At 42.2% G+C, this 23,856-nt stretch overlaps 1 protein-coding gene across 3 annotated transcripts in view; it reads left to right on the top strand.

Moving 5' to 3' along the window:
* Positions 1-23,387, top strand: part of LOC137383375 (transmembrane protein 114) — a 174,383-nt gene extending 150,996 nt beyond the window's left edge. For all 3 annotated transcript variants that reach the window (XM_068056138.1, XM_068056136.1, XM_068056137.1), the window contains one exon: positions 20,893-23,387. In XM_068056138.1, the coding sequence (XP_067912239.1) occupies positions 20,893-21,128 (236 nt within the window). In that variant the 3' untranslated portion in view covers positions 21,129-23,387. The remainder of the gene's footprint in view (positions 1-20,892) is intronic.
* Positions 23,388-23,856: the final 469 nt, after the last annotated feature.

Here is a 23,856-nt window from a genome sequence, read left to right as displayed (position 1 = left end):
TCCAACTTGGAAAGGGGCCATACTGGACCTGGTGTTGGGGAATGAGCCCGGCCAGGTTGTTGAAGTTTCAATAGGGGACTACTTTGGGAATAGTGATCACAATTCCGTAAGTTTTAGAATACTCATGGACAAAGACAAGAGTGGTCCTAAAGGAAGAGTGCTAAATTGGGGGAAGGCCAACTATACCAAAATTCGGCAGGAGCTGGGGAATGTAGATTGGGAGCAGCTGTTTGAAGATAAATCCACATTTGATATGTGGGAGGCTTTTAAAGAGAGGTTGATTAGCGTGCAGGAGAGACATGTTACTGTGAAAATGAGGGATAGAAATGGCAAGATTAGGGAACCATGGATGACAGGTGAAATTGTGAAACTAGCTAAGAGGAAAAAGGAAGCATACATAAGGTCTAGGCGGCTGAAGAAAGACGAAGCTTTGGAAGAATATCGGGAATGTAGGACCAATCTGAAATGAGGAATTAAGAGGGATAAAAGGGATCATGAAATATCTTTAGCAAACAGGGTTAAGGAAAATCCCAAAGCCTTTTATTCATATATAAGGAGCAAGAGGGTAACTAGAGAAAGGATTGGCCCACTCAAGGACAAAGGAGGAAAGTTATGCGTGGAGTCAGAGAAAATGGGTGAGATTCTAAACGAGTACTTTGCATCGGTATTCACCGAGGAGAGGGACATGACGGATGTTGAGGTTAGGGACAGATGTTTGATTACTCTAGGTCAAGTCGGCATAAGGAGGGAGGAAGTGTTGGGTATTCTAAAAGGCATTAAGGTGGACAAGTCCTCAGGTCCGGATGGGATCTATCCCAGGTTACTGAGGGAAGCGAGAGAGGAAATAGCTGGGGCCTTAACAGATATCTTTGCAGCATCCTTAAACACGGGTGAGGTCCCGGAGGACTGGAGAATTGCTAATGTTGTCCCCTTGTTTAAGAAGGGTAGCAGGGAAAATCCAGGTAATTATAGACTGGTGAGCCTGACGTCAGTGGTAGGGAAGCTGCTGGAGAAGATACTGAGGGATAGGATCTATTCCCATTTGGAAGAAAATGGGCTTATCAGTGATAGGCAACAGTGTTTTGTGCAGGGAAGGTCATGTCTTACCAACTTAATAGAATTCTTTGAGGAAGTGACAAAGTTGATTGATGAGGGAAGGGCTGTAGATGTCATATACATGGACTTCAGTAAGGCGTTTGATAAGGTACCCCATGGTAGGCTGATGGAGAAAGTGAAGTCGCATGGGGTCCAGGGTGTACTAGCTAGATGGATAAAAAACTGGCTGGGCAACAGGAGACAGAGAGTAGTAGTGGAAGGGAGTTTCTCAAAATGGAGACGTGTGACCAGTGGTGTTCCACAGGGATCCGTGCTGGGACCACTGTTGTTTGTGATATACATAAATGATTTGGAGGAAAGTATAGGTGGTCTGATTAGCAAGTTTGCAGACGACACTAAGATTGGTGGAGTAGCAGATACTGAAGGGGACTGTCAGAGAATACAGCAGAATATAGATAGATTGGAGAGTTGGGCAGAGAAATGGCAGATGGAGTTCAATCAGGGCAAATGCGAGGTGATGCATTTTGGAAGATCCAATTCAAGAGTGAACTATACAGTAAATGGAAAAGTCCTGGGGAAAATTGATGTACAGAGAGATTTGGGTGTTCAGGTCCATTGTTCCCTGAAGGTGGCAACGCAGGTCAATAGAGTGGTCAAGAAGGCATACGGCATGCTTTCCTTCATCGGACGGGGTATTGAGTGCAAGAGTTGGCAGGTCATGTTACAGTTGTCTAAGACTTTGGTTCGGCCACATTTGGAATACTGTGTGCAGTTCTGGTCGCCACATTACCAAAAGGATGTAGATGCTTTGGAGAGGGTGCAGAGGAGGTTCACCAGGATGTTGCCTGGTATGGAGGGCGCAAGCTATGAAGAGAGGTTGAGTAGATTAGGATTATTTTCATTGGAAAGACGGAGGTTGAGGAGGGACCTGATTGAGGTGTACAAAATCATGAGAGGTATAGACAGGGTGGATAGCAAGAAGCTTTTTCCCAGAGTGGGGGATTCAATTACTAGAGGTCACGAGTTCAAAGTGAGAGGGGAAAAGTTTAGGGGGAATATGCGTGGAAAGTTCTTTACGCAGAAGGTGATGGGTACCTGGAACGCGTTGCCAGTGGAGGTGGTAGACGCGGGCACGATAGCGTCTTTTAAGATGTATCTAGACAGATACATGAATGGGCAGGAAGCAAAGAGATACAGACCCTTAGAAAATAGGCGACATGTTTAGATAGAGGATCTGGATCGGCGCAGGCTTGGGGGGCTGAAGGGCCTGTTCCTGTGCTGTAATTTTCTTTGTTCTTTCTTTGTTCTAAGTACTAAGAATTTGTGAGTGTTTTGATGTATGCTCTGATTTCCCCCTGATTTTTATATTAATATTTTTTGAGCTTGTGCACTAAATGTGGATTGTAACCGGTACTGAGTTATGGTTAGGGATTGTACAAAGTTGTACAAACCCTGTGCATACAGGCCACTTCTTAACACAGATTTATATAAACTCATCACTCAAATTAAAGGTGACCTGGTTGTTCTACATACTTACTGTGACCTATGCTCATGTTATATCGGAGCAATTGCTCCTAAACATGTCCATTTAGGAGTGGAAGTGGATGAGGGGAGTGTAAGATTGCTCATCCTTTATTCAGCCCACATAATTTTCTTCCACTGAAATCAATGGAGTGAAAATTAACCATTGTTTCATTCTGCACCGTGGATGTGTACCAGACACTGACCACACTGTTCCCTCTTCACCACTATGCTTGCTGTGGCATACTGTAATTATTTTATTTATTATAAATTCACCATTGAAGGATTGGTAACACATTGTTCTAACTTCCGGCATGCATTGCCGGTGTCACCATTGCAGAGAATTCTGGACCTATCCAATGAGTGGGCCTAACTGATGGAAGGCAGTGGCGTAGTGGTGATGTCATTGGACTAGTAATCCAGAGCCCAGGCTAATGCTCTGGCGATATGGGTTCGAATTTCACCATGGCAGATGGTGAAATTTAAATTCAATTAATAAATCTGGAATTAAAAGCTAGTCTAATGGCAATCATCAAATCATTGTCGATTGTTGTAAAAACCCATCTCGTTCACTAATGTCCTTTAGGGAAGGAAATCTTCCATTACCTAGTCTGGCTTACATGTGACTCCAGATCCACAGCAATGTGGTTGACTCTTAAAATGCCCTCTGAAATGACCGAACAAGCCACTCAGTTCAAGGGAAATTAGGGATGGGCAATAAATGCTGACCTAGCCAGCAATGCCCATATCCCACAAATGAATAAAAAAAAAGAGATATTGTCTATCCATTGATAGACACATCTCCAGGACCTAATCCCCTATGTTATTGATTGATAATGTAGACCAATCAGTTTAAAATCAACTATGGGGCAAGTGACTGGAATCTCCTTTGCGAGTAAAGTTAATCTTGGGCAGTAGCAAAGTCAATAGAACTGAATATCGGGTGAGTGTAAAGTGGGTGCCCAATGCGATACCGCCCAAGATGAATTTTTGCCCCACTGAGAACTTGAACAAGCACAAGCTGATCAAGGAGAGTTAGCACAGGTTTGGGAAGCTTTGGTCATGTCTGATTAATTTAGTTGCATTTTTTGAGGAGTATTCCAATATGGTGGATAGGGGAATATTGGTGGGTGTTCCTGCATCTCTGGACTTCCAGTAGGCATTTGATAACGTTCCATACAAGAGGTTATTAACCAAATGAAAGTGCATGTAGTTGAAGGTAAGCATGTGACATGTAATTATGTCAGTAATTGGTTGGGAGGTAGGAAACAGAGGTTAGGCATAAAGGGTTGTTCTCTGATTGACGGGATGTGACAAGTGATGTTCCCCAGGAATCTGGACTGGGGCTCAGACTTTCAGCATATATGTTCATGACTTAGATGAAAAAATAGAGAGTTGTATATCCAAGTTCGCAGATGACACTAAGTTAGGAGGAACAGTAAGTTGTGTGAATGGAGTGGAAAGTTAGAAAGGGATATTAAGTAGAAGAAGTGAGCATGACAATGACAAATGGAGTTAAATGTAGGGAACTGTGAGGTCCTGTACTTTGAACCTGAGAAAGACAAACTGGAATATTTTCTTACTAGTGAGAGACTAGGAGCTGTGGAGGGGAAATGGGATATAGATGTTTAATATACTCAAATCACTAAAAGCTAGTGCACAGGTACAAAAAGGAATAAAAAGGGCTAATGGAATCTTGGTCTTTATTTCAAGAGGGTTAGAATTTAAAAGTGAGGAAGTAAAATGTCAGCTGTACAGAGCCTTGGCCATACCCTGTCTGCAGAGCTGACTTCAGTATTAGACACTGAACCTCAGGAAAGATATACTGGCCTTGGAAGGGGTCCACTGCAGATTCACCAGAATGATACCAGGGCTTAAAGGGTTAAAATTACGAGGCGAGGCTTCTTAAATGTGGCTTGTGTTCCCTTGAATTTAGAAGATTGAAGGCTGATTTAATTAAGGTGCTCAAAATAACAATGGGATTCAATTAGATAGATACAGCCGAACTATTTCCTCTGGTGGGCGAATCCAGAACAAGAAGATGTCATCTTAAAATTAGACCCAGATGATTTAGGAGTGGGAGGGGTTGGGGGTATTGATTGGTTGCCCTTTATAGAACACACCTTATTTTCTATCACTGAAATCAATGGGTAAATATCAGGTAGGTCCTACAAAGGACAGGCAATGGGCCTGCTAGATTACTGCCCAGATGGTGAAGATGAAAATCAACCCCTGGGTTTGGTTCAGTTGTGATGCTGCCTGTTGCCAACTAATTTGCTGACGATCACTTTGTTGTTACTTAAATAAATGTGCATTTGAATATGGTACTACAGTGCGGTCATCATTGCAATAGGAGTCAATACATTCACAAAAGTAAGTGAGAAGATTGGAAATAAAGAGAAATACAGGGCGAGATTTTACCTGTCCCTAGGTGGCAGGCTAGGAAGCAGGGGGCCTGCTGGGGAGGGCTCCCCTGATGCAGTACCACTGCCGGGCCATTTTACCAGCAGCAGGAACAGGCTGCCTGCTGTCTGGAGGCGGGTGGTCAATTTAGGCGATTAAAAGCCCTTTTACAGGCTATTTTCCTGGGCCGCTGTCATTTTACTGCCGGTGGCTTGGCCCCTGCCGCAGATAGAGAAAATAATTTTCCACCTCTCCTGCGAGTGCACCTCAAAATGAAGGTGCCTTCTCTTTATTCTTTCAGCCTCAGCAGTGGCTATCCCTTGCAGTGGCACTGGCCCTCTGATTGGACCAGCAGTGTGGAGAACCAGCCTGCCATCCTTAATTAGACAGTGATCCCGGCGGTGGCTGGGACGATTGCCACCGCAATCACACTGCCCAACTGCACGGGCTCGGGACCTGCATTTTTTCCCAACATCGGGAATTACCCTTGCTGGTAAAATCCAAGCCACATCTCTTTAAGGGAAGTTGAAAAGTAAATTGATAGCTCAGTCTTCCAAATGAAATAAACTGATTAGTCAAACCCCCATTAATAAACTTCAGTGTGTTTGAAAAATAATTCTTCTGAAGTTGAAAGACTAAAGTGCATCTTCCTGTGGTAGCAGGGAAAGAAGTAGATTTGAATGGATGAGTTTAAACAAATCTTTTGCAATTATTTCTGAAGAGTAAAAGGATCAAATGTTCTCAACTTACTTTAAAAACTATTACTAAGGGGCTTGATTTGACAACGTTCCTTTTAGTTTACAATTTTGACATTTTATTTTTTGTGATAATCATGAATTCCTTTTGTTTTTTGTGTTTTGTGTCATGGCCTTGTGTACTCTGAATTGGTATGTGACTCGCTATGCTCAGGAAACTGCAACTAAAGTACATTGTGCTGTTACATGACTAGATTAGGTTCAGATTCAAGGACTAAAGAAGAAAAGCAGTCTCCAAACAATCCCTGTTGAAAAATTACTCGAAGGTTGCAAGCTGACAATAATACTAGGAGTTACATTTGTTTGCAATTTATATAATCTTGTCCAACTAATGATTATTATGGCCCTGAAATGCAGCCTGTAACTCCAGGGAGAGACCATTGGAATCACTGAAGAAATGCTGGTGATCTGGAGGGGTTTTTGTTTTGACTTCTGATAGAACTTCTGCTACTTCTTACAAGGCAAATGATGAGCAGGGTGGGTATAGGGATATCCAAAGCAACGATTTCCTACTCCTGTTCCTCAAATGGGACCTGGGCCGGAACTTAACGTTGGGTGCACCTGGAGTACTATGTACAGTTTTGGTCTCCGTATTTAAGAAAGGATATAATGACATTAGAGGCTGTTCAAAAGAGATTCATCAGGCTGATTTCTGAGATGAAGCGGTTGACTTATCAAGAATGGCTGAAAAGATTCTGAGGGGGCTTGACAGGGTAGATGTTGAGAAGATGTTTCCACTCGTGGTGGAGTCTCGAACTAGGGGATATAATTACAGAATAAGGGGACACTCATTTTAAATTGAGATGCGAAGGAATTTCTTCTCTCAGAGGGTAGTGAATGTCTGGAATTCGCTATCCCAGAGAGTTGTGAAGGCTAGATCACTGAAAATATTTAAAGAGGAGTTAGGTAGATTTTTGAAATATCGGGGAGTTGAAGGCTGTGGGGAGCGGGCACGAAAGAAGAGTTGAGGTCTGGGGCAGATCAGCCATGATCTTATTGAATGGCAGGGCAGACTTGGGGGGCCGAATGGCCTACTTCTGCTCCTATTTCTTATGTTCTTATGTTCTTATTACAGGAATTTCACGCCACTCAATGCATTTCAATGGTGAGGCAGACAGCGAGAGGCTGTTTTTGCAAAGCTAATAGTGGAGCAGGCAACGTGAATAGCAACTTTGGGTGTTCACATATAATCATGCATCTGCCCTTCACCTGAATTTGCTGTATCATTTGTGTATGAATATTGATGAGTGGCATTAACATCACCGGTATTTTTGCTGCACCTTCTAGCCCAATGTCTCTCATTCGCTGTTAATTGTTTACTCATCAGATAATCCTATATTGGATGTAAAATCTTGGTTTAAACTGGTGAAATTACCTTTAACAACTCGGGCATAATGTACCATTGATGGTAATTGGGTGGAAAATGATCATGATATTATCTACCCTGTCCTTCCGACAATCACAATTTTGACTTGAGATTACACTATGCAAAATTAGCATACAAAATCAATCCGTGAGTATGAAATACCCTTTTCTCCTACATTAAAGGAAATGTGAACATGTTTATTTTAAAATGGGTTGACACCACTTAAAATAGAGGGCAAAATAGCGATATAGATATATTCAGCATTTGTTATTTCAAAGCCTTGAGAAACTGAGCATAAGTCTTTCAGTTTTGTTATTGCCGCAGGTAAATGTTTGCAATTATATCCCAGTACAATGCATTTGTGATACCTGTGGATTAATAACGAGTTTACAAAAACGTTTCCCACAGAATTTTTATTATGCGGCATCTGAAGTTGGAGGGTTTACAGAGAAAATCAATCAATTTTCAATATTTGGTGTACCAACCGTTTATTTTGCTAACCTAAATTTTAAAAAATGTAGCCTTCCTTGTAATTCAATTTAAGTTACTGGTTTTGCCCTTTCGTCAATTAGTGTTAAGGAAATTGTATTAATAGGGGTGCTGATTCCCAAAACAATGGCAAAGCAATGCAATAATGTAATTTAGGTGAGTCAGAAGCCTCACTTTATCTATCACAGGCACATGCTCAATTTCTGGGTTTGATGTTCAAAAATATCTTGCTGTCCAAAACAGCTGGGTTAATTCAAACAATAAAAATAGAACTCATGCCAAAAATCAAATGGAGTCAGATGAAGCATTGAAGAGAAATTATCCTGAAGTTCTAAGATAATTGAAGTATTAGATAGACAATTAATTTGAAATGATCCCCTATTGTCTACAGAGCTTTGCTTTAATTAGTCCGAGATGAGATAGAATGTTTGCCTCACACTGTAGGGAACTTTGCCTGCCGACAAAAACCATACTAAGATAATAACCCCATGTGGATACCTTGGACTAGTTCTGGGAAAACAAGTCTATTTTTATAACTTTTGTTATGGTGGGAAAAAACTGATATAGTGGATGTGCCAGAATTTTGGCCAATAGCCCCAATTGAGAGTTGGGTAAAAAGGGGGTTCTGTTGACCTATGGCAGAGGCTGACTATGTTGACAACTCAGGGAAGGCTGCATTGATTGTTGTAAAAGTTGTTCTTACCTCTTATAAGAATAGACTACCAACACAGGGTAAGCTTGTCCAAAGATCTTGGTCTGTCACACACTTAGCTAGGAAGTACAAAAGCTGCTGAATCAGTCCATTTTAAAGGGCTGCAGCTTGCCATAAAAGGGCCTAAAAGAGATGGCAGAAAAGGCGACTAACTGTTTACAATGACAAAGCAGAGAAATGTTGCCAACACTGCTGCTTTTTCTTTTACTAAGATTTGGAGGTCCGGTTTCAGGAAATGCACTAAAGGATGATTGTCCTCTATGAGCTGAAGGCCACTTACCAGAGCCAAGAGGAAGATTGCCAACAAGAATCCATGCATTCATACAGATCTCTCATGATGATCTCTCAGGTGATGAGGTAAAAGGTAAGTAATAGTAAGTATGCTTCTCATTTGTGGGCACATTTTTGATGGGCCAATCAACTATGATAAAAACTGAAGCTGAGTACTCCAGCATCCTCTGGGAGGTATGATTTGAAACCTTGTGCACAGCCATTGGCCCTTTGTGCATACTATTTAATTGTGTCTAGGCTGCATGGCATAGAATCATAGAATTATACAGCACACGGGCCATCGTGTCGGCCATCAAGTACCTATCTATTCTAATCCCATTTTCCAGCACTGGCCTGCAGCCTTGTATGCTATGGCATTTCAAGTGCTCATCTAAATACTTCTTAAATGTTGTGAGGGTTCCTGCCTCTACCATCCCTTCAGGCAGTGTGTTCCAGAATCCAACCACCCTCTGGGTGAAATTTTCTTTCCTCAAATCACCTCTAAACCTCCTGCCCCTTGCCTTACATCTATGCCCCTTGGTTATTGACACCTCTGCTATCTACCCTATCAATGCCCCTCATAATTTTGTATACCTCTATCAAGTCCCCCTCAGCCTTCTCTGCTTTAAGGAAAACAACCCCAGCCTATCCAGTCTTTCTTCATAGCTGAAATGGTCCAGCCCAGGAAACATCCTGGTGAATCTCCATTGCACCCTCTCACCCTCTCCAGTGCAATCACATCCTTCCTATAGTGTGGTGACCAGAACTGTACATAGTACTCAAGCTGTGGCCTAATTAGCATTTTATACAGCTCCATCATAACCTCCCTGCTCTTACTTTCTATGCCTCGGCATAGTATATTCCTTTGCCTTGTTAGTCCTCCCAAAATGCATCATCTCACACTTCTCAGGATTAAATTCCATTTGCCACTGGTCTGCCCATCTTACCAGCCCATCTATACCGTCCTGTAATCTAAGGCTTTCCTCCTCACTATTTACGACACCACCAATTTTTGTGTCATTTGCGAACTTACTGATCATACCTCCTATATTCACGTCTAAATCATTAATGTGCACTACAAACAGAAAAGGGTCCCAGCACCGATCCCTGTGGTACACCACTGATCACAGGCTTCCAATCACAAAAACAACCCTCGACCATTACCCTCTGCCTCCTGCCACTAAGCCAATTTTGGATCCAATTTGCCAAATTGCCCTGGAGCCCATGGGCTCTTACCTTCTTAACCAATCTCCCATGCAAGACCTTATCAAAAGCCTTACTGAAGTCCATGTAGACTACATCAACTGCTTTACCCTCATCTACACATCTAGTCACCTCCTTGAAAAATTCAATTAAATTTGTTAGACATGATCTCCTCCGACAAAGCCATGCGGACAATTCTTGATTAATTCCTGCATACTTTTCTTGGAGGTGGAGATGGGACCCACAGGACAGCAAACAGCAGCTATGGATGCAGATGGCTGTCCTGTTTCCCTAAGAGACATGCACCAATGCTTTTGCCTTCAAATAATGTGTACACTGTGGCCTGCAGCACAATGAAGGTATGACGGCTGTTTGTTGGATATTAGGCATTGACATGCAGACTGATGCTTCAGTGACTGAATGCAAAATCTTTCTGTTCGCGAATACTATGGGTCTGATACAAACAGCTCTCTGGCCCACTTGGCTGCCATCTACAATGTTGTATACTGCAAGGAAAACTGATACCCAGAGAAAGCTGTGTTTCATGTCCATCTGACCATAGTGTTCTCCCGCAAGTCTACCACAACTTTGGTGAAAAGCCACAAAAACCTGAAAAAGCATGTTATTACGATCAGATGAGGAGGGGTGGAAAGGCTCTCCTCCTGTCCTTCTCCTTGTTTGACCACAACAGGGTTTATTTATTTTAAAAAGTGGATATGCTTACCAATTCAGTGAGTGTTTAACCATTTATGTGCTATGATCATAATCAGACAGGTTTTCTTGAGTTTAACAAAGAAAGAGGTTAGTTTTATTGTACTTAAAACTGATCTAAGTAAAATAATAAACTACGTTACAGCTTTCACACACACACACACATACACACACGATTCACGCACACAAGATTCAAACACACAAATAAGTTATAGAGTGGGGAAGAAGAGATTGGTTGGATTCGAGTCTGGAGCAACAAAAAAGAGTATACAGTCTGTGGAGTTTGGTAACTCAGTTATCTTCCAGCTGAACACGGTGATTCTAAGGTTTCAGGCTTGTAGATGTAGCCAGCTGGTTCAGGGTTTTCTTGGGAGACAGTGATGCAGATGGTTTTCTTCATGGGGTCTCTGTCTGCACCAATGATAGGGTTGGATGGCTACAGCCAGCAGGCAGCATTTGAACTTGCAAGGGGGTCTGGAGAGAGAGAGAGAGAGAGGGAGGGACCCCACTTGGGTCCTTACTGGTCAGTCTCAGTTGCTTGTCAGCCTGCAGAGAGAGAGCAGCTAGTTTAAAACACACAGATGGTGGGTCTGTCACATGATGGCCCAGTGTGTAACTTAATTAGTTAATGTCTAAGAATTCCAATCTCTCTCAGGGAATCATTGTTCCAGTGATTACCTTTTGAGTGGTCTGTCTCCACCAGTGTTAATGTTCCAAGATTGCCTTTAATGTTTTGCTAATGAGGACAGGACAGGTAGTCCATTCAAAATTCCTAGGCCATTGTTCTGGATGGGGACTGACCAGACCTTACATCTCCACCTTGATACAGTGGAATGTAGGGTATTTTGATGCAAATTGCGGTGGCCATTTTAACTGCTAGCAGTCACCTTTTATCAATTCTTTTTCCTTTTCCTAAAAGTTTAATTCAGGTTTATAAGATCATAAGATCATAAGAAGTTTCCAACCAATGGATTAAAAAATCATCATTCGGCCTTGCACGCGTTCATGACAATGTAAACACTGTGATGGGGGACTCAGATACAGTCACAGGATTCAGATGTGAATTTTTTTTGGGTATATTTACATGTTAAAATGAGGCTGTGAATGCTGATAGAGCAGTATTACTCTTTGCCCCCAAGTCAATTGATGTAAAATTGGATGCCCTGTCGTGGGAGGTCAGCAGTGGCTGACTTTTCAACTTACGCCCACTGTCCTTGAGTCCCGCAATACTGGTGGTGCCTCCCAAAATTGGTGCTGATAGGTATTTCAGAAACTGCCATTTCTGCTCTCTAGTAAATTTATTTTACTGATCAACAAATGTTCAATGTGTGTTGATCAGCGTTACAAACATCAAGACTACAGATCACTAGCTATGTTACATTTTTGCATTAAACATAACAAAAATAGTATCAAAAATATAAAAGCCATTTCAAAAAGTGCAGTTTTATATAACGTGTGTAGATCAAGCAGTGTCAAATCACTTCCTCAAAGATGTCTCACAATGGCTAGAAAAATTTGAATTGCTTTGAAATTGGCAACATCAAATCACAATTTCTATATCAGGACAATGTGAAAACTGCATGGTATTAATTTAGAAACCCTATTGTGACTGGCCAGTAGTGTTATTTGATGGGTTCATTTGGTAAAAGACCTGGTTTAATTCTATTGATATCTTATTGTATTGTGGTTTTAGAGGAGTAGGAGTTAGGATTTGGAAGCTAAACCTAAATAATCTGAATTCTCATCCCTTCTAACTGAATACACACATAGAGCTGAATTTTGTTGAGCTCCCGACATCGGGCTCGTGGTGGGGGGGTGGTGGCGGGCAGAAGGTCGCAGCGGCAGTGACCCGCCACGGAGACAGACACCGGGATTGCCGGGCCCAACCTTCCTGGCAGTGGTGGGCAGCCCCCACCCCCCACCGCTCGGCAACGGGACTCGACTTTAAATATTTAAATAAACCTCATGAATACATTTGCATACAATTCCCTGCGATCTTACCGGCTGTCCGGGATCTTCCGTGCGATGGGCAGTACTCACACGCCTTCACTTTCCCGCCTAGGGGGAAACATTTTAGTGTAGTGGTGGGGGGTGGGGGGGGGGGGGGCGCGGGGGAAATGGGGTCAACTCTGCATTTCTAGTGTGGGGAGGGTGGTTAAAGGGTGACCTCTGCACTTTGTGCGGTGGTGGGGGGATGTCAACTCAGCAAGTTAAGTGTTTTGGGTTGGGGTAGGGAGAGGGCAACTCTGCAATTTAAGTGTTTTGAAGGGGGTGAAAACAGGGTAAGAATTTATTTGCAGTGTAGTCGGGTGGGGATGTGGTACAGAGTTCAACTCTGCAGTTTTGGTGACAGGTCTGGCAGCCCTTTAAAAATGGCACCAGTACCTGCGCAGAGGCAGCTGACACCATTCACGGCTAAGTCTGCCCGTGCCACGTGATTGAGGGGGGTGGCTCGCCCTACATATTTAAATGAGCTGTCGTGCACTAGATCACGGCAGTGTGGCGGCACGCAGCCCATGCATGTGGGCCGCCATTTCTTTTGTCTGCCTCCTCTCCCAGCTACGGGAAAAGAAAATTCAACCCATAGAGACTCCCTTAAAGGTTGCTAATAATTATTTTCCATTTGTTTTGGGCCTCTTTGTGTGATATTTCCTTCTAAATCTCTGAAGTACTGATGGAATTAATATCTAAGCAATGTTCTGCACACAAATGCAAGTTAATAAAAACAATCAGGAATGTCAGTAGCCGCAGCAAAGAGTGATTCTTATCAAAACAGTGGGAGAAAATGAGATGTTTTTCACCCTGTATACAACAATTCTCCATTTTTAATAGAAGTAAATGACTGACAATATGCTTAATATCTTAATTATATTAATCTATTGTAAAATACCAGATCACTATTATAATTCTGATATTTATATTAGCATAACTTAATTTTGAAAGTATATAAGAATGAGAAAAGGCCATCGATCATACCTCATTATTCACGTCAACATTCTGGATTTGAATAGAAAGGTTTATTTCCTTACAGCTTTTGTGCCAACCTTACATCCATCTGTTTGGAGCATAGGAACAGGAGAAGGCGATTCAGCCCCTCAAGCCTGTTCCACCATTCAATTAAATCATGACTAATTCTTTTTACTTTCTTTATGGACCAAGAAGAGCAGGATTGTGCCTCTGGGTGCACAAGGAAACTTTGGTCCTCCCTTGCCTCCTGAGTGTGCTTACTTTCTTCTGGGAACCATTGAGACCTCATGCTGCCCAATCATAACAGCTGGGCAGTTGTTTCCCACCGACATCCTGGCCATTTAGTCTATGAAGTTAGCAAGAAAGCTTGCTTTGCTGCTTTCAGGCCCGAGTTAAATACAAGCCTATTTTGTCTATGCAAAGTTGTGCACTCAAGAATGCCTGTATTTCACATTGCTTTTGAACTGAAGCCCGTGTTTAAATCCCTCCAATCAGATTTCTACCCTGCCACATACTGAACCAGCTTCTATCAAAGTCACAAGTGACATCCTATGTGACTGTGATAGAGGTAAACTTTCCCTCCTCGTCTCTCTCAACCTGTCTGCAGGCTTTGACATGGTTGACCACACCATCCCCCTCCAGTTGTCCAGCTGGGTGGGACTGCTCTCACTTGGTGGCATTCTTATCTATCTAATTGTAGCCACAGAATCACTTAGCTCCAGACCACATTACAGCCTGGGTCCAAACATGAACAAAAGAACTGAATTCCAGAGGTGAGGTGAGAGTGGCTGCCCTTGACATCAAGGCAGCATTTGACGGAAAGTGGTTGTTGGAGGCCAAACACCTAAGCCCCAGGACGTTGCTGCAGGAGTTCCTCAGGGTAGTGTCCTAGGCCCAATCATCTTCAGCTGCTTCATCAATGACCTTCCTTCAATCATAAGGTCAGAAGTGGGGATGTTCACTGATGATTGCACAATGTTCAGTACCATTTGCAACTCCTCAGATACTGAAGCAGACTGTATCCACATGCAGAAAAACAAGATTCAGTCTGTGCTGATATGTGGCAAGTAACATTCGCAAGACGCAAGTGCTAGACAATGTCTATCTCCAACAAGAGAGAATCTAACCATCTCCCCTTGAAATTCAAATGCATTACCGTCACTGAATCCCCCACCATCAGCATCCTGGGGGTTACCATTGAGCAGCAATTTAACTGGATCAGCCACATAAATATTGTGGCGACATGAGCAGGTCAGAGGCTAGGAATTCTGAGGTGAGTAACTCACCTCCTGACTCCTCAAAGCCTGTCCACCATCTACAAGGCACAAGTCAGGAGTGTGATGGCATACTCTCCACTTGCCTGGATGAGTGCAGCTCCAACAACACTCAAGAAATGTGACAACATCCAAGGCAAAGCAGCCCACTTGATAGGCACCCCATCCAGCACCTTAATATTCACTCCCTCCATAACCTGCGCACAGTGGCAACAGTGTGTACCATCTGCAAGATGCACCTTCCAAACCTACGACTTTTACCACCTAGCAGGACCTTGGCAGCAGGCACATGGGACCACCACCACTTGCAAGTTCCCCTCCAAGTCACACACCATCCTGACTTGGAACCATATCATCATTCCTTCACTGTCGCTGGGTCAAAAACCTTGAATTCCCTTCCTAAGAGCACTGTGGATGTACATACACCAGATGGACTGTAACAGTTCAAGAAGGCAGTTCACCATCACCTTCTTAAGGGCTATTGGGGTTGGGCAACAAATGCTGGCCTTGCCAGCGATGCTCACATCCCATGAAAAAGGCTTCTCTTCCTGCTAACATACAGTTACCTCTGGTGCCCCCAGGCATCTATCCTTTGCCCCCTCCTATTTTTCATCTACATGCTACTCTTTGGCGACATCATCTGTAATCACAGAGTTTGTTTTCATATGTACACTGATGACACCCAGCTCTATCTCACCACCTCCTCTCTTGATTCCTCCACTGTTGCTAAATTATCAGACTGCATATCCGACATTCAGTACTGGATGAACAGAAATTTCCTCCAATTAACTATTGAGAAGACTAAAGACATTGTTTTCAGTCCCACTCCAAACTCCGTTCCCTAGCTATTGACTCCGTCCCTCTCCCTCGCAAACTCTGAGATTAAGCCAGTCTGTTCACAATCTTGGTATCCCATTTGAACCCAAGAAGAGCTTCTAACCTCATATTTGTGCCATCACTAAGACTGCCTACTTCCACCTCCGTGGCATTGCCCAACTTTGCCCTGTCTCAGCTCATCTGCTGCTGAAACTCTCATCCATGCCTTCATTATTTCTAGACTTGACTATTGCAGTGCACTCCTGCCTGATCTCCCACATTCTACCATCTGTAAACTTGAGGTCATCCAAAACTCTGCTGTCTGTGTCTTAGCTTGCACCAAGTCCTGTTGATCTATCACTCCTGTGTTTGCTGAGCCTCCTGGTCAAGCAACATCTAGATTTTAAAATTCTCATCCCTTCATGGCCTTGCCCCCAACTCCTTCCCCTATCTCCGTAGCCTCCTCCAGCTCCAAACCCTCCAAGATATCTGAGCTCCTCTAATTCTGGCCTCTCGAGTATCCCTGATTTTAATTGTTCCACAATTGGTGGCCGTGCCTTCAGTTCCCTTGGCCCTAAACTCTGGAATATCCTCCGTACACCTCTTTGCATCTTTACCTCACTTTCCTCCTTTGAGGCACTCCTTAAAACCTACCTCTTTGACCAAGCTTTTGGTCATCTGCCCTAATAGTTCCATTTGCGGCTCGGTGTCGCATTTTGTTTTAAAATGCTCCGTTGATGCACTTGGGATGTTTTATTTTGTTAAAGGGACTATATAAAAGTATGTTGTTGTGCTTTGTTCTCTTTTGACTTGCGTTATCTTGCTACACGTGCACCATAGGCATCTGAATCACTTAAGTTGGAATGAGAACGCTGAGGTTTGGTTCATATTACTCAATAATCTCACTGGAATTGATTTCACGATGAAGCAAAATAAAAAGTGCCTGTTATGTTTAAAAAATATGGTGCGGAGATGTTGTTGGAAGCTCATCTCTGGGTCAAATTATACACCGAGGTTGCAGACAGAGTGGTTCAGTCTCTGACTGTTGCTAGGAAGAGAAAAATATCAGTTGTGGTTTAGGGAGGGAATTTCAGAACTTAGTGCTAAGGCAACTAAAGGCCCATCCAGCAATGTTGGTGCGATGACAATTGGAAATGTGCAAGAGGCCAGAATTGGAGTAGCTCAGGGATCTCAGAGATTTGGAGGAAGTTACAGGGATAGGGAGAAGGGAGGCCATAGAGGCATTTGAAATCAATGATGAGAGTTTAAAAATTGAGGTGATGCCAGATCAGGAGACAATGCAAATCAGCGAGCACTGGGGTGATGGGTGAATGGGACTTGGTGCGAGTTAGGATACAGGCAGGAGAGTCTTGGATGCTCTCAAGTTTAAGGAGTGTGCAAGGTGGGAGACCAACCAGGAAAGGTATATCCTTTTTAGATCTCACATACATTTGCTTCTGTGCAGCCGGATATTTTCCTTTATCAGCGTCTAATTACTTGCAAATCCCATTTACTCTATCCATATTCTAGTTGGTAAAATAGTGATGGTGACTTTCATTCCATAAAGTACAGGAATTTACCTTTTCTGTGTAAACATGAAAGTGACAAGTTTCAAAACATTATAGGTTGAGAGTCAGCCAGGGCCAGAAATATTGCTTTAGGAGTTCCTGTTTGAATGAGGATCATATGGTAGATTGTCTGCTCTGAACACTGATAGTTGGCAACTTAAAGAACTTAAAGCTGGTTTGCAGGCCATAGCTGGGAATACAACTATGAGTCTTTACTTAGGGCAAGTGTTGGCAACATAGGGCAGGGGAACTACCTGGGTACTCGTTGCAGGCGCAGTGAGAGGTGAGACCAAGGAGCTATGAACAAAATATATCTTAAATAACTCATTAGTGAGAAAGCCATTTGTGCAATCCTGTCACTGCATCTGCACTCTGAAAAGGGCCTTGACCTGTGAACTGGCTTAAAGTTAAAGCACGTTCCCCTGTCACAGCAGAGGATGGAATTATAAGTTTTTTGGGATGCATGGGTGGTTGGGGCATGAGTAGCAAAAGGCAGTGTTGTGTAAAGGCAAATGAGAAAAGGGGAAAGGCTGTCTCTTGCCTCAAGTTGTTTAGGAGTGGGAGAGAAAGCTGGAGGAAGCATCAAGTAAACAGCTCGATTTATATAGGTCTCGGGTGAATGGCTCTTGGAGGTAAAGCAAGGAGGACTCAATCAGGGATTAGTATAATAAGCACTTTTAAATGTATAAGACAGATATAATGACAAGCATAGTGAAAAAGGCATGATGGAAAAGTCTTATCAATATGCAAAATTTTTATTTTACCCTACTTATCGTTAATTGTATTTTGGGTGTTTTGCTATAAAAATATGTGTGACACCATTCATCAATCATGTTGAACTAATTTTATTCCTTTTCATCAACAAGAATATAGAGAAGAATATAGAGAGGCTTAAGGGAATCAAAACTAACCAATCTTCAGGGACAGATAGTACTTATCCCAGCATACTGTGAAATATTAGGGGCAAGATTCATAAGATGCGAACAGTCATTATGAGAAAGTGACTCAAAGCTGATGAGGTCCCAGTAGATTTTCAAACAAGTGAAGATAATACCCATCTTCAAAAAAATAACAAATCTCCTCTGGAAACTACTGAAATATTAGTATTTATTACTAACAGAATCAATTGTCAGGAGCAAAATTGAGAATAATCTGTATGATAATGACTTAGTAAATAGCAGCAAACATGGCTTCAAAAGGGAATAGTGCTATCTGACCAACATTTTTGAGGAAGTGTAGTGCAGCCTCAACTAACACTTTCTGAGGTTTGTGCTCTGGCTATATGTTCCAAGCTTGTTATTTTAATTCTCTGCCTAAATCCCACTCTGACCTTGGCCTCCTACACTGCTCTGATAAAGCTCAACAGAAGCTCAAGGAACAGCAACTCATCTTTACATGAGGTGCTGTATAACCGTCTAAGGCAGGATTTTACCGGGGGAATCGGGACCCCAACATCAGTATCAAATGGAGGTCCTGAACTCGCACTTGCTGGGAGTCAGCCTGGCACACTGATATTCCTGGGGGCAGCCTCCTAATTGGCCATCTCCAAGCTTGCCATCCTATTAAGGGTGGCAGCGGGATGTAGATGCTGCCAGCCCAATCAGAGGGCTGTATTATTTAGAAATATTGGATGGCTGAAGATAGAAGAACATGCGGAACGGAGGGGAAAGCCCTCCGGTGGGAGTGTTTGGGCCATGGGGGTGACTTTTCATTTGTGCAGTCCCTTCAATGGGCCAAATCATCTCCGGCTCCGATGGTCCCCCCAGAATGCTGCTGGGAGGCTGTCTCCATAAAGCTGGCCGCCTCCACATGTGGCAGGGGGCTGCTCCACTGCCAGAAAAATGCGGGTAGGCTCTTTAAATTGCTCCAATAGATGCCTCAATTATTTAAATTGGATGCCTGCTAACCAAAGGTGGGCAGCTGATTCTTATCCAATCCCATTTCTGGGAAACTTCCCAGGCAATAGGAATGCATCAGACAGCCGTCCCAATGTAGTTTCCTACTATTTTCTCACCCTCCCCCCACTTCCCAGCCCACCACCTGGAGCCAGGAAAATTCTACTCTTAGACTCAACACTGATTTCAACATTTTCAGATCATAACCACTGCTCCCATTTTTCCAGGCAGCAGCTGTTGGTAATGGTTCTGCAGTTGCCATTTACAGCTCCTCTAGACACCTCCTTTGGTACTTTACTTGTCCCATTACCACCCACTTTTGCCTTGCACCATCATTCCTTTCATCATTTAATCTCTCCTATCTTCCACCCTGTCACAGACCTCTTTGTTCTTATCTCCCCTCGCCCTTTCAATGCCTCTGTACTTGCTTAAAGGCCATTACATCTCCAACTCCTTCCCGTTCTGACAAAGGGTCATCGACCTGAAACAATAACTTTGTTTTGTTCTCCACAGATGCCGTCTGACATAAGTATTTTCAACATTTTTTGTTTTTATTTCAGATTTCTAGCATCCACAGTATTTTGCTTTTGTATATGTTCCCAAACACAGGTTAGCCTTACTATTGTTAGGTTTGTTACGGTCAAGTGAGGAGGGGTTGAAGGGCTTCCCTCTTTTCCCTCTCCTTGTTAGACCACACTTAATTCTTTCTTAAAGTGAATGTACTGGCCAATTCAGTAGGTGTTTGAAAACATACTTGCTATGATCATAACAAGAACCAATCGGACAGGTTTTCTTGAGTTAACAAAGAAAGAGGTTAACTTTATTGTACCTAAACCGAACAAATAAAATAATAAACAACGAGCCAACTTTCAGTCTCACACACACACTAAAGGTTTACACACACACAAATAGGTTACAGAGTGGGGAAAGATTGATTAGTTGAGTTAGAGTCCATAAGACAAATGGGTATACAGTATGTGTGTTTGATGATTGGCTGGCTTCTAGCTGAATTCAGTGGTCCTGAGGCTTTTAGTTTAAAGTGGTAGGTAACTGGTTCAGTTGGTCTCTTTGGAGACAGTGATGCGGTTGATTTCTTCCAATGAGGTTTTGGATTATAGCCGGAGTATGCAAAAGTGGTCAGTCGAGCTTCTTGAGTGTTGTTGGAGCTGCACCCATTCAGGCAAGTGGAAAGTATTCCATCACACTCCTGACTTGTGCCTTGTAGATGGTGGCTAGGCTTTGGGGAGTCAGGAGGTGAGTTACTCGCCGCAGGATTCCTAGCCTCTGACCTGCTCTTGTAGCCACGGTATTTATATGGCTACTCTAGTTCAGTTTCTGGTCAATGGTAGCCCCTAGGATGTTGATAGTGGGTGATTCAGTGATGGTAATGCCATTGAATGTCAAGGGGAGATGGTTAGCTTCTCTCTTGTTGGAGATGGTCATCGCCTGGCACTTGTGTGGCGCGAATGTTACTTGTCACTTATCAGCCCAAGCTTGGATATTGTCCAAATCTTGCTGATATTGTAACAAGGCCAGGAATGAAGATGGTTCAGGCCTCTTGTCAGAGATATTGGGTGAGCGTCCCACTGTCCACCACCGTCCTGATGTAAACCGAAAATGAAAATGAACTCCAGTGTGCCTAAAGATAGATATACTGTAAATGTTTTGGAAACAAACAGAATTCTGTTCCTCAGGCAATTAATTCACAAGGATCATTTATCTTGCTACATTATTTAACATAGAACTCTATCGTTAAACATGACATTAGATTACAGGCAGTTAGATGTATAATATTAGGAAAAAAACATGGCTAAGGAATGAGATTGTCTGAAAAACATCATCTGTATGCCATTATCTAACCAAAGTCTCATCTTCTTTTAACTCAGCGCTGGTAACTCTTGGTGGGGTCAGTGTGTACATCGGATATTCTGCAGCAGCATTTAAAGAAGCTGTCTGTCTGTCTGGAAAGAAGATTCTGGAAGATATCAACATCAGGTTTGGATGGTCCTTGGCTCTGGCATGGATCTCATTCATTGCCGAGGTCTTTACAGGTGTCGCATTCATATTAGCTGCAAAATTGACAGGCATGAAAAGGAGGCAGGAAGAAGCAACACGAAGCTAACATATGCTTAGTTTAATTGCAACTAAAGCTGCGATGAAACAAAGGCAATTAAGTTAAATTTCTGTAAATCATATCGATATAGAAATCATGGAACGGTTTCAGTAATCTGGGGAAACTGCTCAAATATGTACCTCTCACAAAGCTAAAATTAATTAAAATGCTCTCAATGCTGAAAATGTGGAATTAAATACTAGCAGCTGAAATATTTAATGGAAACAGTCTGTTCTTAGTCACTGTTTAGTTTATGTTATTTAACTGTTAATAAGATCAAAATATCTTTACTCATGTAACTTTCACAGAAAAATGTAACAAAGAAATGCTGTCGGTGATTTGTGTGTGATGACTGTACCAGTATACTGTAGCAGTGAAGAGAAAGATCCCAGAGTTACAGGTCAAATGGCAAGGTTTTCTGTTTTGCAGAGAAAATATATTTCTTGTATGCAACTCCATTTCTACTATCTACAGTTACAGTAAATGTCAAAGATTAATGTTAAATAAACTGTATCTGTTCTCAAAAGATTAATGGGCTAATCACATGATCCTACATGTCTTACGGGGAGCTGCGCTCACTGGAAACAGGTTGGTTAATCAGGTGCTAATGTTGCGACACTATTTTGAATGCTTCTCCTTTTAAGTACAGGTTTTGAGCACTCACATGGAGTGGGGGACTGCAGAATTAACCGTTGATTAACCGTTAACTGCAGGAATGTTAGAGCCAAACAAATATTTCATTGCTAAAAAGCACCACAACTGAGCAATAACATGTGATGAAGAATGCCAAGAGGGAAACATTTTATATATCTATCTTGAATCAGTTTTTCCCCCTCCCCTCCTGAAGGCATTGACTCTTTGCATGGAGATGGTTCCAAATACACCTGTCACTGTCCAGCATGTTGCCCAAGTGTTCGTTAATAGTGAGCCTTGACAGTGAACATTGCTTATTTGCCCACTGGAGGCATCACATTCCTGATCCTGTCCATACACTTACACCTTCATCAAGATTTGCTAAAGAGTGATAAGACTGGCGATCCTAGCTGATTTTCTGTTCTCTAACTCATTAAGCTGAGGCAAATTGTAGGTTACCCATCACTGCCACAGCTGAGCTTAGCAAACTTAGCACATACTGGTCATCAGATCTGGGAACTTCCCAGTCTTTATGGTTCAGCAACTCACTGGAGAAACTGGGTGAACCATTGGATGAGCCTACCCAAATAATTTTTAATAAGTACAGAAGAAGTTAAATACTTGAAGTCTAAAATACTGCAGCTAGATTGGGAACAGCAAGAAAGAAAAGAGCGTCATTATTTGTTTGATTTTTTTTTCCAGGTGCACAGAAGTTACAACCTCGTCACTTGACCTTTAAAACACTGTAGCTAAAAATGTGGTATGAATGTACCTAATGTACAAAATATTAAAGAAAACTCTTTTTTGTGACCATTGATTACATTGCTGATGATAGATACAATTTGAACTGTTATTTAATGTTTCAGGGTTAAAAAAAAGCTTCTATGCATTCATAAAAACCTTCAGAAATAATACCTGCAAAATGAAGCAGTTGTGGTGCTTGCTTACAGTGTAGCCTTAACAACTCAATTGCTAAAGTAGTTATGTCAAGCTTGTTGTAAGATCATTGCATATCTGCAAATCGGCTGCCTGTAGGTTGAAGCTCTGGGTATGAAATTCCTTTAGACACAATTTTCACAAAAACATTACACAATTGACTTTTTAAAAATTTCTTTCTTAATTAAAACTCTCAATATTTGACACAATTTTCTTTACAAAGAGAGATAGGTGGCAAGGATGATCTGCTATCCCTTAGTATATTCATTGAGTGAGATTTTGACTACTAGAATCAGAACAATCTTCAGTATTCGTGGCATTGACAGTGGTGGAAGAGTGCCATTTTGCTACGTCTGATGATGTCCCATACATAATCAAGCAATAGCCAAATTATTTCTACTTTATACTGGATTCTTGCTTGTTAGGCTGAAGGTAATACTCACTCAGTACAAAATAAATAGGATGAAAATATAAGGATAGTAATTTTGTTGATGGTGAGAGGTATGTTTTATGATTGCCTTTAAGAGTGATGTCCCTTTCAGATCTTAGTATGCTAATGAGCTAAGTACCCGGAGGTAGTCATGTGACTACAAGCCAGTCTCATTCTACAACTGTAACACGCAGAGCAAGGTTCAGTAAATAGTTAACTCTGTGCTGTATAATAGTTTAGCTGTAATAAACTTGTTTTGAGACCTTCAACCAATTGGACTCCATGCATCTCATTTATATTGCATCAGACAGCATAAAAGAATTCATTATATGGTGGAAGCTGTGGTGAGAAAAAAAGTCTAAGTTGAAGACCACTGGTAAAACAGCTGTAAAACTACCCTTCCTGCAACCGAAACAGAGGATGTTAAAAAAAATACTGGCTCAAACAATTAAAAAAAAGGAACTTCACCTCAAGCTGTTGAAGACAGAGCTCCAAATGATAGGCTGCAAGTAAATCAGGTGAGCCATTGTGCCAACATTCGAAGGATACTGCTTTAAAAAAAAAGCTCTGAAGGCCTTCAAAAGATCGATTTTTTTCAAAATATCCGTGTCATAAAAAAAGAGGAAAACCCGACTCCTTTCCCAGGCTGATTGAGGTTGGCACCATTAAAGGAAGCATCTGTTAGAAAAAGCATAGGAAACGTAATCACTGCAGAGCCTTCTTCCATGCAACCAAAGT

Source organism: Heterodontus francisci, chromosome 24 (genome assembly GCF_036365525.1).
Source record: "Heterodontus francisci isolate sHetFra1 chromosome 24, sHetFra1.hap1, whole genome shotgun sequence".
NCBI lineage: Eukaryota > Metazoa > Chordata > Chondrichthyes > Heterodontiformes > Heterodontidae > Heterodontus > Heterodontus francisci.
The sequence above is the reverse complement of the archived record's forward strand: the minus strand, read 5'-3'. Positions and strand labels throughout refer to the sequence as shown.